We start from the raw sequence: 13,300 nt of genomic DNA on the forward strand, positions 1-13,300 counted from the left end.
ATATAAGAAAGTATCCCTTAAAACAGATGTGCAACTTCGGGGTAGAACCAGGCTGTTTTCAGCCCGCGAGTGGCAACCGGGATCTCTTTTCTTGCTCTCCTGCTCAAGATGGTGAGCTATTTACACACCTGAATTTTTGACAACAGAGTTTTTAACTGAAGGGAGTGCTTGTTCTGGTTGATTATTTATAATTTATCAGCTGCAATCTTGCCGAATGGCTAATGGGAGCATATTTATTCACTTTGAATGCAGCCTCATCTGGCAGCGATGCACCGCTCTGTTGGCAGCACTGAGAAGTCCTCCAGGTCCAGAGATACAAGCGTTTTCTAAGCACTTATAATTGTAGTAAATTTGTTTTGCCTTTTTAGTAAGTTCCACTGTTTTAGTATAAATTAAAACTATCCAGTTCTAAAACATCAGCTCCTTCAATCACAAGCCAAAGTCAGCTATGGAGAGGTGATTCTTTGAGGATGAAACCCATTATTAAAGGTTTAGCCCACTGGGCATGTGTGTGAGAACCAGGGCCACCCGGGCTGACGAAGAGGGACTCTGCAGGGCCTTTAGCCAGGGGGCCCCGGAGCAGGTAAAGGTGTGGAGACACAGTGGCCTGACTGATATTCATGCAGTGGAGTAAATGTGCCCTTCAGGCAGAGCTGGACCAGTGGAGCGTTGCATTTCTGAGAAAAGAGCTGACTGAATCAAGACTGGAAATGTGGGGTGGGGGGTGGGGGTGGGGGCAGCTCACTGAAACTGGCCTGTAGATCCAGATTCACATTTAGGAGCAGACATATCTTCAAAAACATAGTTCACTAAGTTAAATCCAAAATATTAGAGCTTTAATTTAACCTGTGTGGTTTTCAACTTCACTGTTTGCTGAGAATTTGAGTGAATTAAAAAGAAAATATGTATTTATTAATGGTGATTTTTTTTTAGTTTAAACCTTTAAGTCGAAGATCAAAAACTGACAGTAACGTGACCTAAAAAGCCTCCATTGAGTGGCTGTGGAGAACTTGTTACTGTGTGAACGGCTCCTGCATGACAGAAATCCTCTGTGTGTGATACTATGGCCCTGCTCCACAGATAATGGAGCCAAAAGTTTCATGCGTGGGATAATTTGTTCCCAGATCTTCAGATCCTGATATTTTAAATTTGAGCTCAGGAGGGGATCTGCTGGATGACCAGTTTCTTTTGTGCCCTAGCAGGGTCCACGCAAGCCGCGTCAATTAATTTTTCTTTTGTTCTGGACCAGAGAGCGCCTGAGCGGATTCAATTATCAACCAATTAAGAGGTGTTTCCCTCTATTGACAGGCTTTGATTCCGTGCTGTCCGCATTGTTTGAAGAGAAGGCCGAGGCAGGGTGTTGTGTTGCTTGAACTGCCATGCGTGGGCCTCTGCAGGCCCGCTGGTGCGTCACTCGCCTCGGAAGCGCATCGAAACGCAAGGATTAATGGTCAGCACAAAATAAATAAATAAATAAAAATATAATCACCCCTAAGTATATTCATATATTTCAACTTATTAAGGATTTTAGGGAAAAAAGTTGTGTGGAAGTTTGGTGAGTCTGTCATTTGGGGTGCAGGGACGCAGAAGGCACTGCGGGGCGTGGACATGAAATTAAAAGGGCCCGTTTCACAAAGCGGAAGGGTATGTTGCGCTCTGAATAATTAATAATTTATGACAATGATGTCATTCCGTTATTATAACCCAGAATGCTCCTGTGTCCCACAAGATTTAGTAAAATTACGCACAGAAATGTGACTTTTGCTGCAAACTAAAGTTCCAAACTGGATCGATTCTCCTTAATAAAAAATAGAAAATGAATAATTTGCTGTCAAAACAATCGACTTTTATTCAAACGTGAGTTTAAATAAAATACATGGTTTCTCTTATGAAAATAATTTCTGTACACCGGAGGGTTCAATTTTAAGACAAAACTTGCTCCAAAACGAGCAATTTCAATCAGAAACAAACAAAAAGAAGTCAGATGTATGATCATTTACAAAAAAACAGAACACAGTTGGCTAAAGGCACTTTGTTGTGAGGATGATGGATGCTGCAGGGTCTCAGAAATGCGTAAAAATGATCAAAAGTCTACACCTCTGTGCCCTCCCGGCTGTATATGAGGTTATTCACACTGAAGTGGTTGGAGAGGCTTTGCATTGATGGATAATAGCTCATTCTGCTGTTGTCAGAGTTCAGGGGAGACACAAACGTGGGGGAGTAGGAACCCAGTCCGGACATGCCCTCCCGGGTGTGCGCCAGCCCCGCAGAGTGCGTGGCGCCGCAGTCCCGTTCCCCGCCACCGCTTCGCGGGCTCTCGCTGGCCCCGCTGGCCGCCAGCAGGGAGCTCACTGTGGACACGAAGTTGCTGAAGCACGGGCTATTGTCCCCGGAGGGGGGCGGGGGGGTCTTGGTCTCCGTGGAGGCCGGGGATCCGTGCAGGCTGGGCGGAGAGGAGCTGAGCAGACTGGCGGTGTCGGAGAGTTTGTGAGGGGTTTCCTCTGATTTGACGCACGGAGAGCCGCTCTCTACGCCATTGGCATCCGCTCTCCTCTTTCTCTTCCTCCTGAAGTTTCCGTTGTCGAACATCTTCTCACAGTTGGGGTCAAGCGTCCAGTAGTTCCCCTTACCTGAGAGGGAAACACATTTCTGTAACTACAGCCATGACCAACATTTCACATTTTATTCTAAAAATCATTTTTCTAGATGCAGAAATAGGCAAAAGATTTTAAAAAGTTTCTCGGAATGATAAAAAAAAGACTCACCTGGATCATCCTCGTCACGGGCGACTTTTTTAAAGCAGTCATTCAGCGACAAGTTGTGGCGAATTGAATTCTGCCATCCTGCTTTACTCTTCTTATAGAAAGGAAAATTGTCAGCAACGTATTGATAAATCTGGCTGAGAGTCAGCTTTTTGTCCTGAGAGTTCTGAATAGCCATGGCTATGAGAGCAGAGTAGGAATACGGCGGTCTGACCATCTTGAAGAGCTCCTGCTGGCTGGATATGGACAACCAGCCCAGATCTGCTCCTCCGAACCCCGTTGGAGGCGGCAAGAACTGCCTCTGGTTCGACCCGTATCCAGACTGGAGGTAGGACGCGCTGTTGTTCCCAGGAAGATAAGGAGACGAGTTGATGCCCGGTCCGTTTAGCCACAGGTATGGGTTCGTGGACTGGGAGGTGTACTCTCCGAGGCCATAGCTGGGTGGGTGAGGAGGTGGCCTCTGGGGGGGATGGTGGTGGAGATTCTGCTGGTAGACGCCGTAGTTGTCGCAGTATACAGCCATGTCCAGAATCTCCTGCGCGCTGTGCTGGATGGGGCTGCTCTGCTGGGTAGAAGGTTGGTGTCCAAACGCGTTCATAATCCACTGAAAGTCGATCAACCTAAACCAACTGTCGCCCCTGTCTCTCCCTCAGGACTGAGGTCGATCTCAGGAGGGGGACTATTTATGCGCAGCGCCGTGAGCCTCTACAGGTAGTCCTCTGAGAAGGAGAAAAAAAACTTTTAGGATGGTCACACCCCTCTGGTGCGCGCTGGGCTTAACTCCCACTCATCCAATTCTATCAGTGAGCACTGAAACTGTCCTGTTGGTTGAAAAAAAACCTCCACATTTAGATACTTCGAGGATTTTACGTAGCATCCGCGCGTAATTACGCACAAACACAGAAGCTAAAAACACGTTAAAAAGACGTGCAAGAAGATTCGCTGAAAACCCGCGGGGATTTGCGCGTGAGCGCCAAGGTGTCAAACACAAACACCCGCGTGTCTTTGTGAGGGGCCTCTTTCTGCTAAAAGAACATCTTTTCCAATAAATACATTGAAAACGCTGCAGGTTTAGTGTCAACAGGTTGGATGACTTTGGAGGTGAGCAGTCGTGCAAAAAGAGGATTTACAGTTATTAAGTTTTATGATACTAAACAAAACTCGATTTTTACAAGAAAAAAAATGGGAATTAAAATAGAAAAATCAATATTGGACAGATTAACATTTGTTCGCTATAAACCATTTCCTTCTGTTTTAAAATGTGCATTTAATTGAGGTAAAATCGCTCTAACTGAATAAGGAACAGTATTTGAGTCTGATAGTCAATAATTACTTATTTAAAAATCCCTTTCGTTTTCTGAAATAGTAAGAGGACTTCTACCACAGCATTAGTCAGATTTAAAAATCATTTGAGAGAAAAACAAAAACAAATTTTACATAAAATTAGTTTTATGAAGTTTAAAAGTGTCTTCAAACTCGCTCTGCTGCGCATTTTACGCACAATTGCAGTTCTACTCTGGAGAAAGGGGCTCGTTTCGGATCATGTTCTTTTGGTCTTCATGCAGGAAAAGCGGGCTCTGCGGGTTACCGCCGGACCCCCGCACTAATCGGCACAACATTCCTCCTCTCCATGACCTTGATGTAATTGTTTGGCTCCAAGGTGTTGTCCCGAGGTCCGACAGCAGCGGGAGAGGCGGCATTTTAACCTGCATATATGATGTTAAATGTCTGACTCAGCTAATTATGTGGTTACACTACAATGGCCCGTGGGAGGAAATTCACATCACAAATTTGATCCTGCTTTCCTCAACTTGATGGGAGGACGATTCACCTAGAAAAGAAAAGTCAAACATGCCGGCTCTGTGTGCGTAGGATGGGTGTGCCTCCTCTGTTTCCTGGAGCCTTTTGAGGTTCTGGGATCTTTTCTTTGGGATATCTAGTTAATCATACTCGGTGGTTTGGCAAAGCCCCTGCAGACCCCCTTCAGTCAGACCATAAGGGGATGCTCTGGGGGAATCCGCTTTTCAGCCAATTTTACAGCCCCCAGCCAGAGTTGACATAATTTACAGTTGTCAGTAATCAGACACTTCTCTGCTTATTTTTGTACATTTGGAATCATTACAAAACCGTATAGGAGGAAAAAACATACATGATTCTGGTGTGAAGTCAATATTTTTGACTGCAAACATATTAGTCGCCTTTGACCTTCAATGTCTCCCTCTAGTGGACGAAGAAGGTAGAACAACCACTTCACGGAAAATGCTCAACCCCTCTGGTCTGCATGGAGAACAAGAGATTAATGACACTTGAAGAGCAGAGGTCTGAAGCTTGGCAGGCAGAGTGACACTCTGGCCTCAGAGCATCCTTCATTCACTTTTTTATTCTTCTGGATGGCAAAAGCAAGGACACTCTGGGGGCTTTCAGCTAAGCTTTGCACGTTTTCTCTGAATATTTTAATGATTTCAAGTGACTGCACTGCATAAACGTCTGGAGCCAACCCACTTCATTAAATAAATAAATAAAAAATCAGCATGCATGACTCCGGAATCTTTTATAAAGCTCTTTAGAAAGCTCTGCAGGCTTTCTGAGGGAAATTGTGAATGTTTTATCAAATATCTTCTTACACTTATTACACTTTCCCCTTCACTGAGAAGTAAAATAATAAGAAAAATATTTAAAATTTTAAAGATAATGATTTGCAGGTTTTATCTACACGTCAATGATCAAAAACAGGTATGCATCACTGTTGCAGGGTTCTAGAATTGACCACAGAAAGGGAAATGGAGAGTAAAACTAGGCTTTAAAGAACGTATAAAACCAGAGGGAAAACAGATATATTTTCCTTCAGACAGTAATTTACTCAGCAGGATGGTGCACATTTATGGTGAGCCATGTGCACCTGCAAGTGCAAACATCAAATTCAAGATGGTTTGAGGATTAAAACAAAAGCAATTTTTTAGTAAATCATAATGCTCAATTTGTTGAGCAATTTTACTGCACAGGTGTATGCACACCATTGGTCCAATGCTTCTAAAAATCGTGGAAAATCTATATTTATATTTTGGAAAAATTCACAATCTGCATCAACATTCTCTACCATTCCTAAAAAAAGAAAATATAACTCTGTCAGAGAGACAGGTGTCAAAAGAATCGATATAAATGTCAATGTTGGTTCAAAACTATCAATCTAAAGTAGACCCACTCACACAAGTGCAGTGGAGAAGCCTTTTCTCAGCAATTAGTCGGTTCTGTGTGCATGCTGCCCTCTGGCCATTTTAGGTTGGGCCTGCAGCCTGCCCGCTGGCCCAAAGCGCACAGTCTAGAAGACAGAATTCCAAGCAGCTGTGCTTTCTGCTGCTGCTGCTGGCTGCATTTACTTGTCTATCTCCTGCACAGGACAGATGGAAACCAATGCTCCTGGGTAATATCACACGCTATCGTCTGCAGAGATCAAAGTGACAACCCCTGATGTTGCAGTGACAGCATCCTCCAATGGAGGGCAGCATTGACACAGAAACGACCCTTTCAGTATTTATTACACAGACAGACTAAGAGCCATCCATCAGCCCTGCTGTGCAGCTCTCTGTGGGGAAAGATAAATCAAAACCTGGAATCTGATCAGTGTATTGATTTTAAGTAGATAAGAGTCAAGAACTATAGGAGAGTGAATTTAAAGTGAAAGCAATGAAAAATGCTTCACTAAGAGGAAGTTAGAACCCTTAATGAGCAGGATTGAGTCTTTACAAGATTTATAATTTCGCCAATATTCATTCTGCAACTCATTATGTGCAACATTACCTGCATGAATACACTTTGCAACAAAAAGTTGAAGGAAAAAAGCGATGCGCAGCAATCTGGCTCTCAGTGTAAACACGGGAGGAAACTGAAAAATGATCCAAACCTAGAAAATTCCCCATCAAGTTAAAAGAACTAAAAAAAAAATGACTGAAGTTATAAAGATGTAATTAAGTGGTTCAAATCAATATACCTCTAGTGGGGGCCGACATGCCTGTGGCACTCATTAGCCATTTCCATGTGAAGCTCAAACTAGTTGGGAACTCTGCCTTCTCATCAAACCACTTCTCCGCCCCCGATCTCTAGGTATGTTTCCTAGCAACGCATCCACCTGACTGCCTGGGAAAACCCAGTGCTTCATAATAGCCTTGGCTAATATAGATCAACACCACTTGGCTCTGTCCCATCAATCTACAATAATAAATCTGCTCACAAAATATACCTTTTAAAATAATATTTGCACAAACCGAGCCATTTTAAAACTTTATTAAAATGTTTTTTTCTTTCTTTTCTGTGTCTGTAGCAACTGGTTGTGGATCCAGGTGAGAGTGATAGAGTCAGAGTCGTGTGGTTGTTTTTGCAAGCTATTTTCCCCTAAACCTGTTGACATTAAAAAAAATACTCATAAATACTTTTCAGCCTGAAATACCCCCCCCCCCCAAAAAAAAGGGGGGGGGGGGGGTAAGCGGAAGAGATGCAGCCTTTTATAATTCAAATCCCTCCATCAACTCACACGGAGACAGTTTTAAGCCAAGGTCACTTGAGGGCACGATACAGAGAAAGAAAGTAATTAATCCAGATCAATTCAAAAATTAGTTCAAACTGTAAATTCATTTGTAGTGAGGAATTCAGACTACAGAGAGGAATATTTGCTAGGAGCTCCTCTACAGAGCGTGCATCATCAATACAGGGAGATCATTTTGACAGTAAACACTAAGAGTGTATTTAAAGGAGTCTGATACGATACGTATCACGATACACATCTCATGATACAATACAATACATATTCAGATGTTTCCCCTAACAGTACCAGAGACAGATTTTATTTTGCCTTTTTGTTGGTATTGAAGAATATGACTTAGAAAAACTGCCCAAACGTTATACAACTTCCACACAAATAAAGTGGTAAAATATAATCTAATAAATGAAAGTTTTGTTGACTTTATTTTGGTACATTAAGAAATATTTTTTCAATACACAACATTGTTGGATTTTCACAACAAATATATTTCAGTATAATAAAAAACAGAATAGAGGTGAATTAACCAATAAGATTTTATAAGTCCGGTTGAAAAAATAAAATATGTTTATGTCCAACACTGCTAAATTATAATAAATTAGTACTTTTAAAACAGCTAAGGTGCCAGAATAGGTGAACAGGTTTCATTCATGAGTGAATGAAAATAAAAAATATTACATCATTAATTCTAATAATAAAAAAATCATCTTGGCAGCATTTTCCATCAATACAAGTATCGACAAATGAAATATCGTGATATTTCACTGGATCAGTTGCTAGTAAACATGCTGGTAATGAGGCTGTAATCTCATTTACTAAGTCTACGTACATGGAACAACATAATAGCTGCATCCACGGGATGTAAAACATTTTCATTTTTGTTCTTCGTCTCTCAACAGGAAAAATGTATTAAATTAGATCCAAAATAGATCAGCTGATTGCTAGGTGACTTGGACTAGTAAAAAAAAAAAAATTTGTAAAGCTTAACCATTGGTCCTTTGGCGTTCTGTTTTTCTCATGTCGTCCTCCGTATCGTTACGTTTGGTTATTTAGTTGCAATCCGTGGGTTTGGTTCGTAACAACTGGGGGCTCGTCCGGGATATTTCCTAAAAAGATTAATTTAGGATTAACTTTTGGCTTAAAAAGAATCCAAAAAAACAAGAATGTGTTCGATTCATTTAAGTTCCAGGTCAAAAATTGTATGGAGAGTGGTATTATGATGTTTGATTTAGAAAAGATATTTGTGGAATGGAAGGTCAAGAGAAGAAAGAAATGTATGCAAAAAGTCAGGCACGACAAAATGGCTTTGAAAAAAGAGATTGTATTTCTTAGAGTTTGGCAAATGAAGTTTAACAGTAACCCCTGACAGAGTTCATCACTAGGACTCTGAAGCTGGAGACTCCATTTGGATGGAAATAAGGCTTTGAAAAGAAGACAAACATTTGTGGTGATTTATGGAAATATCACCCTCTTATTAGGCAAAGGAGGCATTTAAAGACAAGCGCACACACTTCCTCTCAGCAAATGAAAGTGTGTCAGGAGAGACGGAGAAATATATACACGTTATTCCTGGCTGAAATGACAAATGAGATGGGGATGGAGTGTGTTGTAAATACATTTCTCTTTCAGAGGGGAAGCTCGCTCACAGCTCTCCCTCCAACAAAGCCGATGGAAATTCTCTCAATTAAGCCATACTTTTCCCTGTGCTTTGGGGAGAGGAGGAGAGGGTGAAGCATAATGGCACAGCACAAATCACTAAGAGCCTATTGAAATAGCTGCCAGAGAACGATTTAATATTACCACCACCGAAACGCTTCACCCTTTATCCCTTTTCAATTGCAAGGCTTGATATTGAGAGTGCAGTGGGTATTCCTGATAAGTGAATTGTAATATTGATGAATTTTCTTATCCTCTTCTCGTGGGCGGCAGTGAATGGATGAATCGTTGTAATGAAATAACCAAGTTGGTGTAAAAAAATAAATAAAATAAAATAAAAAAGAGCTAACGAAGCTTTGAACCTTTGAGACCAAATAACTGCCAGATAACCTGAGAATTTATGGAGCAGAGAAAAAATAAATTCTAATTTAATGTGTTATGATTAATCACCATGATTTTGTCTCTGTGTGAAGCAATTTTTTTTTATAAAGTTTTATCACTTTAGCTTTATATGAACTATTTTTTTTAATTCTCTTCATAATTTAGGCCCCAACCTTGATCACTTTGCATCATTTGTTCCCTCTAAACCCTGATTTTAATGACAATAAATGGATAAAGCATTGTGTGATGTCACCATAGCAACATGAGGGATGGATGAACCCTGAGGTCATGTGACTTTTTTGAAGCCAGTTTTTCCAGCTCCCTGGTTGACGTGACGCCAAAAATTAGACAAAACTTGGAACACATACCTAATGTAGAACCACGAAGAACACTTGAGCTTGTCTGCATTCATATTTTAAAACCAGAGAAGAAAGTGATGCATGATGGAAACATTTATTCGTTACATAAATTAGAATCTTAATTTTCAATACAGGAAATCAAAAGTTTAAAAAACAAACATGGAAAGGCTTCAACTCATTCTATTAATTCTAATTTTCTGTATCTGGATAAAAAAATCAAATCAAAATCTATATTTATAAAGGACTTTGCATACATCGTTAACACAAAATGCTTCGCAGGATAAAAACAACTTTCAGACTTAAAAACCAAAAGCAAAACAAAAGTATTAAAATGAATAAATAAATAAAATTGACGTTTAAATACGTGGCCCATAATTTGCACCATTTTCTCCCTGCTACATTTTTGCTCTTACATCTGCAAAACATTCCACTTCATCTGGAGAACATATTTAGAATCCAAATGAGTTTTTCCGGAGTATCTATTTTTGATCACCTTTATCTACATTTTTAATCATGTTGTGTATGATTGTTATCTTGCATCGGTTCTTCTGAGATCTCTTACATGGTAGATGAGGCCTGCTCAGTCCTAGTCCTCAAGATCTACCACCCAGCCTGATTTCCAGCACTCCCTATCCCTTTTGCTGCTGACTCAGGTGTTTCCGTGTTCTGCCGGACTGAACACAACTGATCAGCAGCAGGAAATGCAGGGGGAGCCAGAAAACAGGCAGGGTGGTAGATCTTGAGGAGGCCTGATCATTTACTTTCCCTTTGATACAACACATGTCGAACTGTTTCCAATCAGGACACAGCTTTTCACCTTAACTTCAAATAAATCTCTCTACTTTGTGTTTGTGGAGGAGTTTTAAGTGTTGGACCTTGTGGATTAATTTGTTTATAAGTGTATTCTTTCAAAGCACTTTGACTTTTGAACACATACAAACAACAAAACGCTTGCTGAAAGTGTATTAATGTGCTTTTATTCAGAAGTTAGTGATCACTTATTTGATCTAAATTATAAATCACACATTAGACCTGCACAGGATCTACTGAATTTTAGCTTCTGAGCATTCAGGTAAATGTGGAGTGGGTGGAATATGTAATGGCCTTCGAGGAAAGTCAAGTAACGTGGAGATTCAAAAGGTAACTAAGGAATGAGGGAACAGAAACTGCAAGAAAAATGTTAAGCTTTTCTGAACACATATGTCAGCTTTGGGAAGGAGTTGAACCTTTGCCACAACTTTTTCCACTTCAAGGGGCTAAAGTCCAGGCAATACCATAAAGTGGTAGAAAAGGTTTGATCTGCCCAAGTTTTTTTTTTGTTGAATGTAAAGGTTACTTGAACCAAAAAATGTACCCCCCCCCCCCCCCCCCCACCACAAAGTAGTCCATTTAAAGCTGTTCATGCATAATACAGGCTTCAACGCTGATGCTTATAGATCAGGGTTGTCAGAATCAGAATCCAGGCCCCAATGGCTGGTTTCCAACATGTTTTCCAATCATTGAAGCTACTTGTTGGCTAAACACACCTGATCCAGGTAATTTCCAGCTAATGAGCAGCAAATAAGGCAGGATTTCTGGAGAACCAGGCCTCAAGGCCTGCAGTTTGACATTCCAACTTTCTTTGGATTACCTACTAGGGGTGGGCGTATCGATCTGAGTATCGATACCAAAGTATGTGCTGATAGTAGCGTGATTAGATAGATCATTTTGTCGCAGTTTTTCTTTAATACTCACAGTAACAAGCTTGAATTGATTAATATTATTATCTGTCTCCAGTGTTGCCAGTTTGGGCAAAAAACCACCCCAATTTGAGTAAATACCTGCCCAATTTGTGCAGGAAACTGCCAAACCTGGCAACGTTGTCCTTGTAAACAACACACACCTCCTCCTCTCTTTATGCTGCTCACACTTTTCGCATATTTGCACCGGAGGCAGGATTTTTTTGTTGTTGTGTTTTTTATATTTATTAGAGTCTTTCCTTTGTTAACTTGTTCACTTTATAACTCTGATATTTTATTACTGGCTTTCATTTTTTAATTATTTGTTTGTAACTTGCATTTTTGTTACATTTTTGCTTTTTTTAAATTTCGTACTAGTTAATGTTTTCTTCTTCATATTCTATTATCTCATTCTTAATATACTTTTTTAAAATATTTGATGCATGTTCAGTTAAGGTTATTGTAATTAGTTAATTAACATTTTTATTTACCGAAAGTCTCTGTCCTGCCTTTTAAAATTATACACTTAATTACCAAAGAAGATTTGTATTTCCAAAATGTTTCTATAATCAAACATTTCAAGAAAAAGTATCAGTATTGGTATGAATATTGGTGATACTAGCCCTGTTTGTATTGGATGGATACAATAATTCTGATCCCCATAGTCTAAATATGTACTACCCACAATCTCCAGTGTCTGCATAAAAGCAGTAAAGTATCACCTTAGAATGGAACGGAGGCAGATCATCATAACAAGAAAATGCTGCTCACATACAGAAATTAGAGTCAAAGTGTCCATGAATAGTTTTTTTCTGGGGGTCAGAAACTGGAAAAAAATAATGCTACAGGAAGAGGTCTGAAAGTGTAAATGAATAAGCTTAACATCCAAAATGTATTCAAAGCAAATAAATAAAAACGAAAGAACTAGCTGCAAAGTTACAGCAAAACACTAAAGTAGAGAGAATTTCTTATTTCTAATCTGCAGAACTCTGTTGTGTCAAAAAACAAGAGATACATTTTCGATTGTGCCAAAGTAAAGCAGCTCACGAGCTACAAGTGGTCCCCTCTGACACCCCCCCCCCACTCCCAAAAAGGAAAACAGGACAAAATAGAGGGTAAAAAAGATGTCACTCAGTGCTCCTAATTAGGACGAGAAGGCTTTATTTTAAAGCTTTGAAAGCTGAATCTTTTTTGAGATAAAAAAAAAAAAAGCTTCAAACAACAGATGCTGCAGTTGGAGCATTTCTCCTCAGGCAGACACCCACTCACAAAGTGTCAGCAGAACAGTCGAGCGGCAGAGTATGAGCCACCTGGGGCAAACACTTCAAAAAAGGTCCCGAATGCAGGTTTTTGTGGCGCAAAAAAACCAAAAAAAACCTCTGCACACTAAGTGTACAGGCGGGTGGCTCAGAAAATGACAGGAGAACAGAGCAATTTTGTAGCTGCTTTGAGCCGCCATCGCACAAATGAAGGCTGGAAATGGAAGCCAAAAACAGCTTCCCAGAATACCCTAAGACTGAAGGAAGGGGAAAGCACGAGATGCTTTGATTTTGTAGTAAAAAGGAGAACTCAATTTTGTGTTCATTTAAAAAAAAAAGCAGCTCTAAAATTGTGACTTGGGCAAAAATAAAGTCACTAGATGGAGAACAAAAGCTCAATTTAATGTATTTTATCGAAATGTTTAAACATTAATTTCCCCCCACGATGTGAAAAAAAGATTAAAATTACCAACTGAATAAAAATAACAAAAGAAAAACTTGTATAATGTGGTGAGGGAAGAAGGTTTTCGGGAGTTTTGGTGCTTTTCATCAGCAAAAAAAGAGCAGATCCAAACAAGCAAAAAAAAAATAAAAGCAGGTAGTGGCGTTGTACAGCCCACGGGCGCTGCCC

The 13,300-nt window shown here is 40.2% G+C and overlaps 1 protein-coding gene across 1 annotated transcript; it reads right to left on the reverse strand.

Moving 5' to 3' along the window:
• Positions 1-1,824: 1,824 nt before the first annotated feature.
• On the reverse strand, positions 1,825-3,481 carry foxi1 (forkhead box i1). The gene is made up of 2 exons (XM_023949820.2): positions 2,766-3,481; positions 1,825-2,630 (listed from the first exon to the last, which is right to left on the reverse strand). The coding sequence occupies exons 1-2, from the start codon at positions 3,358-3,360 to the stop codon at positions 2,092-2,094; spliced, it is 1,134 nt and encodes a 377-aa protein (XP_023805588.1). The 5' UTR covers positions 3,361-3,481; the 3' UTR covers positions 1,825-2,091.
• Between the last annotated feature and the right edge of the window lie 9,819 nt (positions 3,482-13,300).

The sequence above is a fragment of the Oryzias latipes genome, chromosome 19, assembly GCF_053564925.1.
Source record: "Oryzias latipes strain Hd-rR chromosome 19, Olatipes_Hd-rR_3.1".
Lineage (NCBI taxonomy): Eukaryota > Metazoa > Chordata > Actinopteri > Beloniformes > Adrianichthyidae > Oryzias > Oryzias latipes.

Bases quoted from the DNA above. Each gene is read 5' to 3' on its own strand.
- foxi1 (XM_023949820.2), bottom strand. From the start codon at position 3,360: ATGAACGCGTTTGGACACCAACCTTCTACCCAGCAGAGCAGCCCCATC. The intron at 2,631-2,765 runs GTGAGTCTTTTT...TTTCCCTCTCAG, and splicing joins CCGTGACGAGGATGATCCAG to GTAAGGGGAACTACTGGACG.